This window comes from Anthonomus grandis, chromosome 14 (assembly GCF_022605725.1).
Source record: "Anthonomus grandis grandis chromosome 14, icAntGran1.3, whole genome shotgun sequence".
NCBI classification, from domain to species: Eukaryota; Metazoa; Arthropoda; class Insecta; order Coleoptera; family Curculionidae; genus Anthonomus; species Anthonomus grandis.
The window spans coordinates 22,768,701-22,788,129 of record NC_065559.1 but is presented as its reverse complement, the minus strand read 5'-3'; the positions used below and the strand labels follow the sequence as shown (position 1 = coordinate 22,788,129).

Below are 19,429 nucleotides of genomic sequence, written 5' to 3'. Positions count from 1 at the left end.
TATACTATATGATCCTATATTTGTTGGATCGTCTTCGTTTTTCCGGCCGATTTTCGCATTAAAATCTCCCATAATGATTTGAAACTTGGCGTTTTCCGACCTTTGAGCTGTCTCGATGTCTTCATAAAATTCGACTTCTTGGTCTGGAGAGGAGCTTGTAGGGGCGTATACTTGGATTACTTCCATGGAGCATCTTTTATTGATCTTTAATATATTGTATATCACTCTGTTTGAAGCAGCCTCCGTTTCAGTGACTAGGTGTTTTAGTTTTTTGTTTATCATGATCGCCACTCCACCAATATGTGAGTTTGTGTCAGCGTTCTTCTGATATAATAGGTGTCTAGACGTAAGGGTGGTCACACTCTCTCCTTGACGTCTAGTTTCACTTAGGCCAATTATATCCCATTTGATATGCTTTAGTTCATTTTCCAAGATCTCAAGGTGTTCCTTTGATCTCATAGTGCGGGTGTTATACGTAGCAATTTTGATTTCGATCTTTGAAGCGGGGTTGATGTTTGGGTTTATTGAGTTTTTGCCTCCCCCAGAATCCATGAGGCGGCCTGACGTATCAGTGCGAGATTCTGAGTTTTTCACTCTACTCGCCTGGGGTATATCTGTTTTAGAACTCAACATTGGAAGGGTTTTGGCATTAAAAGGCCACGCTTGCCTAGCGGGTTGGCCAGTTTTGGTTTCAGCCGCCCACTTTGGGTCAGACGCTGTTTTGGGTCGCTCCTCTGGAGTCAGACACCCACACCTGTTTGGTCCGCGGGAGGTATTTGATTTCTCTCCCACCACCCATATCTGGAAGGCATTCCCCTATCCGCCACCTGGGGACGCGCCCTCTAGGGGTTACAGGTTCCCCCGAGAATCTATGGTTAGTAATATTTAAATAAATGGAATAAACTGTCCTGTATATTTCTCCAAGAAATGAACAGCTAGCCTTCAAGACCGAGGTTGTGGATATATGCCATTTGTAGCTCAGCTATCCAGACTGGGAATCTCTTATACTAGCTCTAACTCTAGCTTCAGCTCCACCGCTTTCAGCAATTTCCCGGGGAAATCGAAAGCCTGCAGTCATCAACAATTGAAGAAGAATAAAGAGAAAAACGGAAAAGTAAAACCCTAAAACAAGGGCTGCCATTGTATTCACTGTCGATAAAAAATAAATGGCGTTAAAAATGTCGCACACTCACCTTGCTAGGGTTCATTATTTATCATCAAAATCTTGGGCATCCTGCACCAGAATTATGAAATAAACGGTTCCCTAAAGGAACAAGATTAAGGACCATAAATTATAAGCCATATTGGCCACTTCCTGCTTCACAAACTTCGGAAATAAAAAAACTGGCCTTTTACGTGCGCTCCTACCTGCAACACGGGAACAAGTCATCGAAAAATGGATGCAGTACCGACTCAATCAATAACGACCCCACCTGTCGCCTGAGCTGTCAATATCAGCCAATCAGAGAAAATATTAATTATGACCAATTAGAGAAGTGACGGACAACAGAAAGCATGGATAATTAAACCAGGAAAGTGATGCGTTACAGTAGTAATGTGTCATTGATAGTGTGAATTCAAAGAAATATGAATAAAGGAAGTTGACTGAAATTATTAATGTAGTTATTGAAATGTCAATGGAGCGTTAGTGATCATAAGGAATAGAAAAATAAAATGCTACAATATGTAAAGACAATTAGTTTAACGAGCTACGTCTTAAAGATATTTCTGAGACTGATACATGACAGTCAGTTCGTTTTTCGAGCACTCTGTTGAGCGTTGTTTGCTGTTCATGTCCTCACCCAAACATGCCGTGATGTAAACCATAGTATGTCCCTTTGTTTAATCGCTTCCGAAAATGTTTGACCCCATGACAAGGTGTTACAGGGATAGATCACATAGCATTCGCATAATCGTCAATTGGTACTGCACCAGAGAGCTGCTGTGAAGGTGAAACACCAACTATCGGATGAAATTAGGGTCAAGCGAGAAGTGCGGCAGATAAGCTCTCGTATTATTCTTTACTCTCGATTTTCAACCTCTATTTAGAGGAAATATTCAATGAGGCTCTTACTGATGCCACTGAAGGGATCACTGTAAATAACAAAGCCGGAAACACGAGTGTTAAACAGTACTGTCTTGACGCTGAAATTGCGAATGAAGATGGAACGCTGCTATGTTTCCAGGTCTCTTGTACGGCATGGAAGCATAGACACTCACCGAAATAATGCACAAAAGTCTAGAATCATTCGAAATCTGGGTGCACCGGGGATTACTAAAAATCAGTTGGGTAGACCGAATTAGTAACAACATAGTCCTCAACTGCATGCTGCAAGTAGTTAAAATTATCAAACGACGCAAATTATAATATTTTGATGATGTTCTAACGATATTGTAAACATCGAGAGAACAGTTGATTCTCCGTCATTTCGGAGTGACACAAGTGGCACACCGTACGACGTCTCGAAGATCAGCGAATCTTCCGGAATGGTCAGCCGAGTATATAAGGAGCCGCGTCGCCGCTGGGAGTCTTATGTCAGTTCAGTGAAGTAAAATTCGGAATATTAGCGCGAGATTTAAATCAGACAAGTAGTTGTAAGTAAATACGGTGAAAATAAATATTTCGAGTAGTAGTTAGTAATCAGGTTTCGTAGTGCAAGTTTGTAAATAAATCAGTTGACTATTTTCGTGCATCGATTATTTTAATTCACACCTAAGCAACCGTTAAAAGGCTACAATATCATAAGATAACCGAAATAGCAAGAAATATGATATCTTGCATTCTACTGTAAAGGGAAAAATCCTGGACAAGCGTAGACCAGGAGGAAGTATGGTAAAAGAGTTTTTTATTTACTGGTCTAAAGAATTAGTGTGAAGTCACAAATAATTAATTTCTAAAACTTAATAATATGGAAAATGGAAAACCTTTGGGATGTTCGTCCCCTATGCTTTGAAGATGCAAGTCACAGTGAAATTTTGCAAAACAATTTGGGGAAATTTTAGAATCTGCTGCTTAAGATGACTACAGGTTGAGCTAGTACATCTAATTTTCCAAAACATGAGCCAGATATGTCGCTGTAGCATCTCAAACTTTGAGACTCTAAAGTGTGTCTACTACTATCAATCAGTATTAAAAACATCAATGAACGAGATCTTTAAAAACTCATTAATGTGCTTGATGTTATGTAATGTAGTGCAATCGGATCTAGCCCAGAATGGGCTTTGACACTGGGACCATTGTTGATCTATTGTACTTCCTCTATCCCTATCTATTCGATACGTTCGCGAACAGGATCAGCTCCTTCAGTTGAAGCATCAGCAGATCCTCTTCACTCAGAGTATATGTGTGTAAAAACCTGTATGTTTTGTGGCCCAGCGCTCCACAATTTGCTATCAAGTGTAACATAGATTCCTCTTTTTCACCGCAGAATCTGCAGCTGTCTATGTCGGATAAGCCCATTCTGTATAGATGGCCGTTGCAGGTTTTGTGGCCTGTGAAAGCCTCGACCAACGTCCTTAGTCCTTTCACTTCTATTTACTTCTATTAAATTTAGATGTTCTACCTACAATAAAAATGTTAATGCTATTGTTTCTTGTATTGTCACCAAATTGAAATAGTTTTTTTTTTAATAAAAGAAATATTTGGAACCTCATCAATCGTCGATCAAGTGTTCACTGTCAATGACATATATTTGGATGATATAAGGTCTAGTTATATGATTGAGATGTTATCCTTTAATGTGATTAGAAACGAGAACATTTGCAATAGAAATAATGTGTTATATAGTCTCATCAATAAAAAATACCTTAAATTTTTTTACAGCAAACTAAGCCTTAATATGTTGAAGCGCAAGATTTTGATCAAATTTGATATTCGGACATACCATGCTTTCTTTAAAATATGAGGATAATTCCTTTTTTTATTGAAGGAACGGCAATATTTTAGTATGATTAAATGTTTTTTTTTCTTTATTTCAGTTGATCTGTTACAAATGTTGGAGTTCAATATGTCCATTACTTTCCCAACAGCACCTTTATTAACTGTGATTTTGGCGTTAGTGGGTAAGTGTTATTTTATAGAGAAAACCATCCGGTATATCAGTATCGTGCAATCTTTGTATTGCACTGATTAAAGTTTTTCGAACCAAAATTTTTTTGTGAAAGCAAATATATAAATAAGTGAACATTGAGTTAACTAATGCGAAAAATAATAAATACTTACGGATATATGTCTAACCTTTAAAGTGTATGAGGGTGTAAAATTAAACTCACAGACTCAGACGACGCAACGTATAGAATTAAACGAAATTGAGCAACTATCGCCATCTATCATCAGTTGAGTTCATTATCATGTAGTTTAGTAAGTAAGTAGAGGGCGCCAATTATCAGTGTACAAGCGAATAGGCCAAAAAAGTGTCTTCAAATATTTCTTGCCTTATGTGACATAGTGTCTCATAAGCGCATGTTATGTGTCGGACAGTTGCTGGTTCCCTTTTGCAAATATGACACACCAGGTCTGCAGTAAACATACAAATTTATTAAGGTATTAAATTTATTAAAGTATTAATTAAGGTAAAGTCACAGCCAAAAAGTGCTTTATTGTTTAAAAAAATATACATTTTCATTAACAAAGCATGATATTATTATGTACTGATACTCAAAATATAGCTTAAGAAGATGAATGAAAATAATTATACCTCAATAAAGTAGTAAAATATAAATTATAAAATATACAAAGTAGTGGTAAAACATATGATTTAACTTATAAAACCAATTATGAAATAGTAAAATAGAATAAAATATCAAAATCTCCTTAGGCTTTAGCCTCATTCCCAACAAGAGAAGAACCCATAAAACTATACAATTTTCTCAAGGACGTCCCGGTAAAACTCTTCCAAGTTATAATAAGGTTTGCTTAAAAGTGAATTCTTCAGCAATCCTCTAAAAGTCCTTAATGAATTAGTTGCTTTTAAACCAATAGGCAAATTATTAAAAACTTTTCGACCCTCATATAACAATGACCTCTTCACCAAAGTACTGTTAGGAATCGGTAAGGGTAAATTAAATTTCTGACGAGTCACATGCAGTGGTGGTGTTGGACCTTGCAGCCTGCTACGATTTTTAAAAATAAGTGAAGATGTTTTCAGAATGAAGAGAGAAGTCTAGATCCTCTATTCCACAAAGTGCGTTCTGCAGGATTCTCTTTAAGGAACATTTACAATGAATTTAACTGCCCTCTTTTGAGTAGTGAAGACGATATTTAAAAGACTTTGATTAGTCACACCCCAGAACGGTATGTCATACCGGAGATGTGACTGAAATAAAGAAAAATATACAGTTCTAGCCAGTTTGTGATCCAATTTCTCCCTAACTTTCGTCATAAAACATACGATTCCTCACGTCGCAATTAAAACCTGCAACGAAGGATTTCTTGGTATTAAACACAAGTTTGTTTGAAGCACACCATTCTCTTATCATTACAAGATCCTTAACAATCAGATTTTTAATGTGTCATCCCTATGATGCCAAGAAATTGTGGTAGCATCTGCAAATAAAACCAACTGAAGAGAAGTTTAAGCAGAAAGTTTAAGTCATTGATCTAAAGTAGGAATAAAAGAGGCCGCAACACTGATCCTTGTGGGACACCAGATTTAACTGTTTTCCATGCAGACAGAGATCCACCAGCTGCGACTCTTTGAGTGCGATAAGTCACATAAGGCCTGAGTCATTGCAGAGCAACACCCCTAAACCCGCATCTGTCAAGCTTGGACAACAGTACCCCATGATCCACATAATCAAACGCATTTGACAGATCACAGAACACTGCGGTTGTCGACATCCCAGTAGTCTAAGCAAGAGCACTCCTTCGCTGTGGAGGCATTTTATCAAAGCGGTAGTTATCGTGTCTTTACGTCTTTACTGCCGTGTCTTCTGTTACCTCAATAAAGTTATGGGTGGGTAAAAAAACTTTGAAAACATCAGTGAAACGAGAAACAGAAGACGTGACAGTGCGAGATCAGTGAGAACCCCTGCGAATATTGAATGTGCAAGAATCACTATGACAAGAAGTCCTCGGACATCAACGCGTAAACACAGTACTGGGCTTAGAATTTCAGACAGGAGACTCCGAAGAATCTTAAAGTTAGATTTACACTATCACCCCTACAAAATTCAAGTGGGTCAGGCTCTAAATGAAAACGATTTCGCTCTTCGACGGTACTTTTGTGAGACGCTTTTAGAAATGATGGAAGAAAACGACGAACTTCACACATTGCTCTGGATGAGCGATGAGGAGCATTTCCATCTCTCCGGCTTCGTTAACAAGTAAAATTTTAGATATTGGACCGATGAAAACCCTCAAGAAATCCATCAAAAACCTCTTCATCGCAAACTGCCAAGGTGCAGTTTGGTGTGCAATGTCCTCAACAGGAATCATAGGCCCATTCTTTTTTGAAAATGAAAGGGGACAAGCTGTTACCGTGAATGCGGAGCGTTACTCGGAAATGTTACGAACATTCTTTATTCCTCGTCTTCGCGAACATGGACTAAATAATGAAACGTTATTTCAACAAGATGGAAGCCACAAGCCACACTGCCCGTGTGAGCATGAATCTCCTTAACGGAGTTTTCACAAAGCGAGTAATATCCCGGAACGGATTTATTCCTTGGCTCCCCCGTTTACCTGACCTTACTGCTTGTGATTTTTTCTTGTGGAAATGGAAGACATATTAGTAATGGTATTTTTTAATAATTAATGTTCTTAAATGCTTTTTAACGTAAATTAACATGGTATCAATAAAAATTTTAAAAAGCAACCGTGTTTTTTACACATTTATTTAAAAAAATGCAATGTTTGACTGCCACACCCTTTACCTTTGGCTTAGAATTCTGGTCTTCGTCAGTGTTTCCAATACCTTAAAGAGTGTGGATAGAATCCAGATTGGGCGATAGTTGCAAACCCGATCCAAATCACCGCCCTTATGCAGAGAAATAACCGATGCCCTCTTCAGACCCATAGGAAATCTGCCAGTAAATCAGGAGGAATTCATGGCACAGGCCAAAGAACTCAAAACACTCTGCGGTCAAAAGTAATTTCACAGAATCAGATGCCGAATATTTGTAGATTTTAATGGTTATGACCGCCTCCAGAACTTCAGTGTTATTTCTAGGAAGAAGAAAGGACGCATTAGGAACTGAAATCTGCTGAAAGTATGTAATTGGATCCCTGCTACCAGAATTAACCTCTGTCAGCTCTTCAACCATACTAGAAAAATTGTCATTTCACTAATTCTCTTCCAACTCTGGTGCGGCGGTATGGCGGGATTGTGTAGACTGATTTACCACAGACCAATTTTCTGTATTACGTGAGGAACGCATCCGATCCTGATAGTAATTAATTTTAAGAATCCTCACTATTTTCTGTATATCCTCCTATAGTTTGTAAAACATGAAACCAGAAATTCTTTTTTATAAAGTCGACACAATTTAGTCAGGAACCAAAAATTGAGGCAGATATTCGCAGACCAAGCGTTACCCAAGGCTGTCATTTCCTATTTTTAAGCATTCTAATGGAAAAAGTCTGATTAATTTTGTTACAAATTACGTTGCAAAAGGAGATAAATGGAATGCAAAGTTTGTTCACGTTCAAAGTTGAAAACACTTCGATTGGAAAAACTTGACAACAGGTAAGCGGCAACAGCGCTCTGTCATAGACAATTTCTGGGAAGCACACCGGCCTCTTTGAGTTTCCTTCACCTTTGTCAACAACTACGAGGCAGTATTGCAAGAGAAATCATCGTGTTGTTACGCTTCTGTTTTTTCTCTTCCTTTTTTATTTCTCGTAAAACGAAACATATTAATCTATTGTACCTAATATTAAGAAGGCTTATTATATAAACCAGCAATTTTAACGTGTTGTCAAATTTTAACGTCTTTTATTAGTTAACGTTAGCAATGTCAGAACAAACCCATATACAGTCGACTTTTAACAATTCCAACAAAGTTAGCCTATTATATTATCTACTTGAGGATGACAGAATACTCCATGGAAAATGGTCCTAAACAGCCTTATGATCGGAAATACTAGACAATAAGACAGAGCATGTAACATCACTTACGTTAGTAATTAAAGTAATCTATGAAAGTAGCCGAGGAGAATTTAACACGTATGGGAGCCCGATCGTTTATTCTTCTTAAGGCCATACGATTAAATTATGCGGATTAGTAAAGTTCTTTGTGGTGACAAGAAATCGGCATAATCGACATTAAAATTACCACCCAATGTGACATGTACATGGGAATTTATGTCTTAAAAATTAAATCGTCCAAATGATGTCCTCTGCGATGACGGCACTCCTCCAATCGTGTGCAGAAATTTTGGAATACCATTTCCTGTCGGACATTCTCCTTAAGTTGAGGAATAGTAGGATTATTACAATATACTTGACTCTTAAGGTGTCCCCATAAGAAAAAATCAGCTGGAGTAAGGTCCGGACTTCGAGGAGGCCATGAAATATCGCCTCTGCGAGAAATCAGTTTTGCGGAAAACATTTCTCTTACCACTGCAATACTCAAGTTGGAAGTATGGCAGGTGGCTCCATCTTGCTGAAACTACGTATTTAGGTTATAGTGGTGCGAGTTTTGCAAATATGGAGCTAAAAAATTTCTTAACATTGCTGTGTAACGTTCCGAACAGTAATGGCTCGGCCTCGATTATCTTTAAAGAAGAAAGGTCCAATTATTCCCCACTTAGCAATTGCAGCCCAAATAGTAACTTTCGAAGAATGAAGTGGTTTTTGACGTTTCACGCGCGGATCTCAGAACTCCAATAACGACAGTTTTGTCTATTCACAAATCCATTTAGATGAAAGTGAGCTTCATCGGAGAAGAATATATTCTCAAAGTCTTGAAAAGTATCCAACATCATCATTCAATGCAAAAATCATTCTTGCTTTCAGGTTCGAAGCTTTTAATTCTTGGACTAGCTGGATCTTATAAGGGTGTAGTTTCAAATCGAAAAAAAATGTAACATTCGTTGCAGACTCGTCCTCGGAATAATTACAGTTAAAGACCGTTTGCGAGTCGACATTGTTGGTGTAGCACGTACCGATTCAGTCATCCGTTGAACATTTTTGACGGTTCGTGTAGTCCTTGGTCGACCTTGAGCTCGAGTTTTCTGTTTTGAACCAGTTCTCTCAAATCTTCTAACCCATTGCTTAAATAGATTTGAACTGGGAGCCTCATTAATGTCATGCAGTCTAAAATGTCGACGGAAAATTCGACGAACAACTACGTACGCATGATTATTTTCATAATACGTCCGAACGGAAAAAGCACGCTGCTCTCCCGTGTACTGCGGCATCGTTACTAAATTCCCAAATATGAGCTATACGGCGGTTCCACTGTCGCATTTCTCCCACTACACAGGCACGATCTACGGCGCAACGAAAAATGAATTTTCTAATGGGCCACCCTGTAGTTCAGTGGAGTGGCTCAAAAATCCCACCGCCAACTTCAATACACTTATCAGCTCTAGGCATAACTTCGAGTGTAGTTCTTTGGAGGGCATCATGACATTCCTTAATGTGGGCAGCACAATGCATTATCTTAAGGATTAATTTGTCTTGCATATCTACTTTTTCTTGATAAACTTAATTTTTCAGCCATCCTCACAATCCGAAATCTAGGGGAGTAAGGTCAGGCGACCTTGGTGGCCAACTGGCTGGGATCACCGCGGCCAACATCCCCGGAATTGAATTTGATGCAGGTAGTGTGTCACTCGACGGCTGTAATGTACTGTAGCTCCATCATGCTGAAAAATCATACACATTCTTGAATTGGTCCAAGAAACGTTCTGTCAATAATTCTGCACCTCACATTTACGCAGAATCGATGTTGGAAATTCGATTCGGCAGTGGCATCTGGATTTTTTATCAGATCACCGATGCCAGTTATGAGTGTTGTTAATACCGTCGCGAGTGAAGGTTGATCCATCAGTGAATAGTATATTAATAGACGGTGAGCATTTACCCAACGACAAAATTCCAGTCTACTAGCGAGATCATTGGCTTCCAGGTGTTATGCCCATTGTGCATGAAATGGATGCAAACCTTGCTCATGTAATGTCCGCCATACCTTTACGTGAGGAACACCGATACGTACAGCAATGCTTCGATTCAAGGATCTGTTCTAATTCATCCAAGTTTTCTTGATTTGCACGTTGGCAGATTTAAAACTGCTGGGTACACTACCAGTCTCACGCGTTTGGTGACAAGAAAATACTCTTTGACTCGGTAATCGTCTGTTCGAAAATCGTCTGCACTTTCGTTGCAGGCACCATATCGGCATATTCTGCGTGCGTAAAGACCTGCGGCATTCCTAACACTTTGACAATACTGTAAATGCTAACTGATTAATACAACTTTCACCCTTTGACGACATTTGTCATTAACTGCCTACTTAATCGCGTATGATTGATTTTCTTCTGCTATGCTAGCCCAACTTCAAATAGGTGTATCTTAGCAACTTTTGAAATTAGGGTACATGTTTATATGAATTTTTTTATTCAGAGTTATGGATACTACAACCTACCAAAATATCCACCAATACTCCTGAAACACCCTGTATAACGCGACAATATAATATATTTAAATTTATGTTATCAATTAATATTCACCCAATCTTCCACCCTTGCGCCAAACATATTTGCTCTTATATTGATTGCCCATAAGACCTAACCGGCGCGCATTTTGTGTCAACAACTCGCTATATGCTCTTGATTGATGTCCCATAATCGGTCATACTAGTATAGACAAACAATTTTTTTATGAATACATCAGGATAATTATTTCACGTATGCCGGTCGAGCCGATTTCTATGGCACGTAATTTTGTTTTGCGCCAGAAAGTTTTGGATTATGGAAATTCGAGAACGTCATTCAATACCTTCCAATTTTGGTTTTAAGGGCTAATTACGCAACATAAATTTGTCCATGATATGTATACATGATTTCTATTTTAAATAAAAGCCTATTATTAAAGGGTTGTTATATAGGAACTATTAATAACATAGCATATTAATTTTCAATTTGTTGATTTTAATGATTAAAAAGAAAATAATGCAGCATTTATACTTGATTTGTTAATAGTAAAGAACAATGTACATCGACATATGACTTAATTAATTGTAGCATTTTTTCCCGTTCATTAGATGTGAATTATATACAATAGTCAATTAATTTATTTAAACACTTCACTACGAAAACACGATCACTCACGAATTATAGAGATATTTACTTTTACGGTATTCATTTACAGCTAATTAAATCTCGCGCCAATATTTCCAACTCTAATTCACTGAACTGTCAGCTGACAACTATCGGCGATGCGGCTCTTTATATACTCGGCAGAACGCTGTTCTAGAAGATTCCCGCTAATCTTCGGGACGTCGTGCGGTGTATCACTTTTGTCATTTCGGAATAATGGGGAATCAGCTGCTTTGTCGGTGTTTACAATATAGTTACATTATTATTGTAAAACTAATAAATGATAGAAACACGGTTGAGCTGTCTTTATACCATGATGTGCCGAGGGTAGTTAAGTACAAGAATTAACATTTCTGTCCCTCCCTCCTCAGTTCGTTCACCCTTCGTAAATGTATGGTAGCCTCAAGAATTAAGTAGTTGAGTTGATGATTGTCTTCCAGAAATCTCTATCTTGAGCTGAGTAGGTAGCTTCTTGTAATGCTTGTCCTGTTATTATCTTAATTTGGTCCAGTCACCTCATTGGAGGCGGCCCCTCGGACGCTGTTCCTCGATTTTTCCTTGAATTACCAAACTTTCTATGACATTATTACGCCTCGCGAGATATTTAAAGAATCTGAGGTATGACTAGGATATGGTCCTTCTTTATGCCGAGTTCTTTCTTGATTGGTATATGCGGTCTGCGCAACATCTTAAAAGCATTGATTCTACTTTTTTTAATTTTCCAAGTCTTGGCTGCGTACGTTGCTATGAGAAAGCTTAGCGTATGTATTAATCTTTGGTGTTCTTAGTTATGCTTGTCTTTCCAAATTTTTATTAACCGTGTAGTCGCAGTACGTGCTATTGCCAATCACCTTCGAATGTCCGGTTCGCACTGTCCTGTATTTGTTATCGATAATCCGAGGTATTGGAATTTCTCCACCACTTCATATCCCGCGATTCTTTAAATCTGCTATTGGTTGGTTAGGTTTTGCTCTGTCTATAATCACCACATTTGTCTTAAACTGCCTACCTGACTTGTGCAGTAGAAGCAGCATTCGAGGGCAGCTGTCCACTCAATCAGAGGCCCGCAAATGCTTAGATTGCCTGGTGGAACAAAAACAACAAAGTTCCACGCAGCTCAAAGGCTGTACAAAAAGACATTCAGGGACTCAGTAAAAGACAGTACTGGAGGCAGTTCTCTGAGTATGTTAAAAGCACATCTCTTGCGGTACGCTTATGCAAGGTATTGTCCAAGCCTTCTGAGTTCCTTAGAAGTCATGCTAAGCACTTACTTTCCAGGCTTTAACTCATCTCATGATACTTCTCGCAGTTCTTGGACTCCGATTCTGCTAGAAGGATAATCACCTACCAGAGGATGAAGTGAGCTATAAAATCATTCCCTCCCCTTCAAATCTTCGGGCATGGATGGCTTATATTCATGCCTTCTACAAAATGGATTAGATGTACGAACTCCGCATATCGTCAGACTATTTAGGACTTCTCTCGCTTAGAACTATGTCACAAAAAATCGCGTGAGGTGAAAGTTGTCTTTATCCCGAAACCGAGAAAAAGCGAAAAGCACAGACCTCAAATCCAGCTTTATGAGTTTTCTGCTGAAGACAATAGAAAAGCTGATAGACCGATATCTAAAAGAAGGCACCTTGGCCAAAAGACCACTGAATGAGCAACAATATACCTATACTTTCGGGCAAATCCATGGACCTGGCCCTACACCACCTCGTGAGAAAGGTGGAGAGTGCTTTAGGCAATGGTAAAGCCTGCCTGGTTGCATTCCTAGATATTAAAAAGGCGTTTGATAACATCCATTACGAAGTAAGGTCTGTGAGGATGTCAAAACGTTGGCAGCTAGGGACTGCCCGCAGCGAAGAGTATTATCCCCAACCTTGTGGTGCCTAGTGGTCGACAGATTGATCTAATATTTAAACTTATATAATTAACAGGCTTATACACACAAGCCTACTGTGATGTCCTGGTCATCCTGTATTAATATTTAAAATGGAAAGGAAAACTTCTACGTTGTTCGTATAAAGTGTAAAGTACCCACATCTTCCTTCTTCAGGTAATATCTAATAATAATGATAATACCTTAATCCCTTCCTTTTTCCTTAGAAACTGTCATGGATAATGGCCACTCACCCGTCACCCGTTCTATAAGTTACTGAATTTTGGTAAATTTCGATCTATCTGGAAAAATCGTTTTCTAAAGTAAATTTTTAAATCTAATAAGAATGTTATGACAAATTAAAGAGCTGTATGCACTAAAAATGTTGGACTTAAAGGTGCTCTACGTATAGTAGACAAATGATAGACAAACTGCTTTTTTAATATCAACCCTAAAAAAGCAGAGCTCCTGCTATTTACGAAGAGACGTAACCTTGTCACACCACCAGCTGTGTCTCTGGATGGAGCGCAGTTGCAATACTCTAGGATAGTTCGATTTCTGGGAATCATATTAGATTCCAAACTCTCCTGGTACGATCACGCAGACATCAGAAGGCCAACTAATAAGCTAGCAACACCTGGGATTTGTCCTCTAAGTTCCTTCACTGGATCTATTCATCGTTTGGTGGCCATGTACAGGGAAAGCAAAAATCTGAGCTCAACTGGATAGAGTCCAGGCTCAATTAGATAGATGCTATATAAAACCTATAGTTCAGGCAAACAATTACCCATTATTGGCCTATTCAAAGATCTAATGGTCTGCCGGTTAATATTTCTCGAGATCCATACTTAGTTTGCGAAAACAAAAAGGGAAGAAAAAATAGATACAGTAAAGAAACAATAAAGAAATTAAACAAACGCATCGAGAAATCTAACAACTCTAAAGTAAAAACTAACATAAATTCGAATATAACGTTCATAAAGCGACGCTTCGTGTGCTTGTGGATAGATGATTAAATGATTGTTGTTGCTAAAATGACCATTTGGCCACGTGACAGAGAGAAAAACGAGAGTGATAGACGATAGACGCACTCGACTGCCTGGACAAAGATTTCAATTTTTCCAAGCAGTTGAGTGCATTTAACTATCTCAAAGAGAGAGAAAAGATACTAGAAGATCCTCGAAGAATTTTCAAAATATTTCTTTTAGAAGGTAAGAAAATTCAATGTATGCCTTTCATTGCATGTCTCAGCATAACGGGTTCCATGCGAACAGCGCCAACTAGAGCGCTAGAAACTCTGTTGAGACTTTCGCCATTGGACCTGGTGGAATTCAAGGTAATGATTAGGCATATGTTACATGTCCTTGGTGATCTACAGCTTGGTGACACTGGTCTTGCAAATATCTGGTCGTATAAGAGTGTTTTCTACTCTCTAATGGGCAGTGACTATATGGCACTCGAGACTCTGGATTGCAAGGGTTTTGTGACCCATATCGCAGGCAGAAGTGGTAGTGGCAAGCAGAAGTGGCAACACCATTGGGTCTACATTGCTAAATAAGGGGACCATCTGATATACAGATGCTCCTGAATGAACAACTGCGGACACCGCAACTTGTATCAATCTGCTCGGATAGCAGGGCTGCTATTAAGGCTATTTCGAAAAGGTGAGCTTCAAGCTCAGTAAAGATGGACTGTAGGGCTTAGCTTGTCTGGGTGCTTGGACATTCAGGCCCTGCTGGACACGGTAAAGCAGACTCCCTTGCTAGACTGAGATCTGCAAAAGAGGCGGTGGGGCCTGAACCTATAATCGGTAAAGCTAAATGTGTAGCAGCTGCATCAATGAAGACTATCACACACTATTGGTATTGACAGTGGTGTTGGGAGAAGGACGAAACAGCAGACCTAGCAGACCACGTTATCGAGTAATGCCCAGCACTCACGCACGCTGGGTTCAGATGGTGGGAAAACCTATAGTGTAACGAGCGACTTTTAAGTCCTTCAAAGCAGAAAGCCTTATTTTTTCAAGGTTATTGGCTTCTGGTAACCCTCGGTGGATCCATCAGGAGACCTATGTGCATAACAGCCTCCGTCTGCCCACTACACTACAAATCAAATCAAGGCCTTAGTTGTGAAGGATTTGCGTTTACGTTATTTACTTACTTTAGCGCTGTTGTTCTCATAAAGATTTTGGATGAGTTAAATTAATTGAGGAGAGTTCCATTTCGCTTTAGAATATTTCAGAGCTTATCCCATTTTACTGAATTAAATGCCTTGCCAATAAAGCATAGTTACATCTTTATGTTGAGTTTGCGTCCTTTTTCAATGAGTTTAAAATCTGTTCGAGTGTGCGTTTTTCAAGCATAAAACTTTTTTGTCTGGTAACTGATGGATGAATTATGACTTCAGCCGTTCGTTAATTATGTCGAGTAGTACCTTGCTGGGCTTACTTAATTTTCAACTCTGAGTGCTAGCTATACGTGCGAACTCTTCTCTTAGAAGAAAACCGCCTAATAGCCAGTAACGGACGAAATTGAATAAGAAATAATTGGACCAAAGTTTTATTTTCGTTGTATACCCCCTATAAAATTGAAAACTTTGTTCCCTCGCCATCCGCCATCCGGAGTTTCCTTAAAGATTTTAAAATATTCGTCTTATTTTCGAGCCCGTATGTCAAAAGCCTTTTAGGTCGCCATTAACATTTTTATAGAAAACTTTGTACGTTTTTTAAATCGATCAGACTGCCTTCACGGCTGTTGCCGAACGCTTAATATTTTCGGCCTGCCTACTGTATTTTTATCTCATTATAAAATGTTGCTGCTGGCTATAATGTATTCGGTAGAATTTCAAAGTTGAAAGTTTGTTCATTTGGGGATAATCCGCTCCCTTTGTTTTAATGCCTTGTTTTGATTTTTATTTTTTAAGGTCTTTTGAACAGGGCAATTAGAATTTAATATTTTTTAACTAAGAAATTTTTTATTTAACGTTCAAATTATTGTGAATTGTAACATGAATCGAAGCTAATCATTGTTATACCTATAATTTAAATAATAAAAGAAATGTTATAAATGGGTATGCTGGCTTTTATGCACTTGCTTTGACTATAAATATTTCTTAAAAATTATTACTTCTTATCAAGGTAGGTTTAGGTTAGGTTTGTTATGAGTGGGGCACCTCCACTGCGACTCTAGGTCTATTGTAACTCACTCCTAGTGTTTATAGTTCCTCAATCAAGTCTGCTCTCTTTAAGAGTTCGATAATTTGACTGGGAGAAGCATTCTTAATCTGTTCCGTCTTAGGTAAGGCATTGCCGAAGATGGTCTGCCTGATTTTCTCTAGTGCCGGACATCTGCATAGGATGTGCTCTGCAGTCTCGTCTTCCTCCACGCATAGTCTGCATTCGGCGAATTTCGCCAAACGAATCCTATTCAGTTAGATCTGGCAATACACTAAGAAGTTCTTTTTCCAAAACAAAGCCAGAATCTACAGCAGACACCAAAAACTGCATCTACCAAATCCCTTGTGAGTGTGGCGACTCATATGTTGGCGAAACCAAAAGACCTTTGGCAGTTAGGACCAAGGGACATCGCAAATGGACGACCACTGGAGAAATAGCCAGATCAGGCATTGCTGAACACGCTTGGACAAACGGCCATTACATTCACTGGTCTGAAACAAAAATCCTAAGGAAGGAATCACACTGGCGAAAAAGGAAATTTCTGGAAGCTGCCTACATCACGCAAAACCAGGGCGTCTTCAGCCAACCCATTGTGGATGTTCCCAACATATGGAGACCTCTTCTATCAGACGCTCTCTTCACGCATCATCAAAATTCACGCCTCATTGATCCCATGAATCATATATAAGCCTGCAGAATAGGAAATTGATTTAGTTTACACTTGATAACGGTCGGAGATACTTACCGACCGAAACGTCGTGTTGTACGAAAACAAAGACAATGTCAGTCCGACTACCTGTTTCCACATTACTATTGTGTACCACTTTCAAAAACAAATTGGACAAGCGGTTATTCAGAGGCTTTGAAAGAGCAAGAATTAAGATGACCAAAGAAGAACACATTAATTTTCTACGCGAAGCACGGGATGCGAATATTGTACCTATCATCGCTGGAAGAAATCACAGTTAGAAGTCGACTGTATGGAGCGTTTCCACGAAATCAAGGAAATAACTTTGGATGAAGATTACGAGCCAATTTTTGGTAAAATTGACCATATATGTCAGAATCTCAGAAACAAATTGAGGATCAATTACCAGACAAAGTTGAAAAAGCTAAAAAAAATATCTCCATCCCCACAAGAGACAGAAGACCACAAATCAGGAAAAACCATCATAAATATATCGAACAGAACTCTTACTGCCCCGGAAGAAAAATTATTAAGCCGAGGACTAAACTTTGCAGTATCCACCAAACCTCAGCTTCTGGTCGGTGACGAACTAAGATATGAGGTTAGAAGCACTCTGGACCAGCTGAACAGGCAAAAAATTAATAAAAATATTGGCAGAGAGGAAGAGAGAGCGCTGAAAGATCTGAGGAGGGACCAAACCATTAAAATTTTACCAGCGGATAAGGGTACTCCGACAGTTATAATGAACGTGAATACCTACGAGATCAAAATCGAAGAGGTTCTACAAAAAGGAAAATATAGGTTGTTATCAAAAGATCCAACGGCGACCATTGAAGGAAGAGTGTACAGAACACTAAAGAAACATTCCCTTTTCTTAACGGACGCCGTACGTACAAGACTTACCCCACATCACAGTAAGCCCCCACATCTTTATGGACTACCGAAGGTTCACAAGGAATTGATGCCACTGCGACCCATTACTAGCTCAAGGGATTCAGCAACGTCAGAACTTTCTAGGTTCCTTTTAGAAATAATCAATCCTATTCAGGTAGTGACACAGTCTGCAGTGGCCGGTATACATATATTAGCGCTTTTAGGTGTTTCCTGTTGAGTTCCCTTATGGGATCTGTTACCTTCCTTGTTACGTCCGGTATGAAAGCTTTCACATGGTTATATCTTGGTAATCCCTCCCAGTAGTGCTGTGCTTTGTTGTCCACCAGGTTTGAGATTGTGTTTTGCTGTATTGTAGGCAATGCCTAATGCTGGTTCTGGACCTATCAGATGGGATTCTGCTTCTTTTTTGGCTAGCTTCAGGCTAGGTCAGCCGCCTCATTTCCGGTAAACTCAGCATGTCTCGGAATCCATGTTGGGGTAATTTCGTTTCATTTGCCAAGCAGTATGAGCTCGTTTTTACAGCTCCATATTGCTCTAAATGTAAAAGTAGGGGATTTTAGCGCTTTTAGAGCCGCCTGAGTGTGATTGTAGATTTTTATAGTTCTGTTTTTAAGTTGCAGTTGGTTAAGCATTCTTGCACAGTTTTCAATGGCATGTACTGCAGCCTGAAAAATTAATAAATGTTTCCCAATGCAGATAGATATTTCTGTCATTGGGTTAGTGCAATATATTCCAGCTCCTACTCCAAAATTGGTTTTGGAGCTGTCTGAATATACTCGAATGTCCGCTTTCTGTAGTTCCATCCGTTTTTGATCCCAGTCCGCTCGTTCTGATATGTTGACCGAGTAAGAACTCGTGTTTAGTGTTTTTCTTGGCATTAGATCATGATGGCATACCAAGTGTGCTGTGATTGCACACCGTCTTAACTAGTTCAGTTGCAAAGCAAAGTCTATTGCTTGCCGAGATGCCATTTATGAGATGGTGCAGCCTGTAAGTAGTTCTTATGGCTTCACCCTGCAGGTATATGTGCAGATGTATCAGTCCAAGTAATTCTTCCATGGCGGCTGTCAGGGTAATTCTGATTGCCTCCGTAATGAGCAAGCAGGCCTGGGTTCAATGCCCAGGTTTTCCGCATATCCTGCGACAGTTCCATAAGGACAGTTTTGCTTTTTGATTTTTTTGTCAAGTCAAGATGCGAGTTCCAATTAAGCGTCTTATCTAAGGTTATCGCAAGATATTTCGCCTATGTTGCAATTATCAAGCTAAACAATTGAATACACATATAACAAATAATATAACAAAGGTCTTAAGGACTGACATTAGAAACTACAACAATAAAAGGGTTATAAAGTGTGCTTCCATAAGAGTGCAAGATTTCATTGTTCAATAAGCATGCTTTTGTGTGGCAAAGTATTGAAATACTTATGGAATTAGAAAAAACATTTGGCAAATATGTATGAAACAAAATATCTTGTAAATTGCCGCCATAGGTTTGGTGGCACGTGAGTTCCCTTTTGCTGAGATTTT

General features: G+C 39.0%; 1 protein-coding gene across 1 annotated transcript in view; it reads left to right on the top strand.

Annotated features, from left to right (window-relative positions):
• The window catches only part of LOC126744359 (membralin), a 430,191-nt gene that overhangs the window by 130,157 nt on the left and 280,605 nt on the right, over positions 1-19,429 (top strand). Inside the window, exon 7 of the mRNA XM_050451737.1 lies at positions 3,979-4,062. Within this exon, the coding sequence (XP_050307694.1) occupies positions 3,979-4,062 (84 nt within the window). The remainder of the gene's footprint in view (positions 1-3,978; positions 4,063-19,429) is intronic.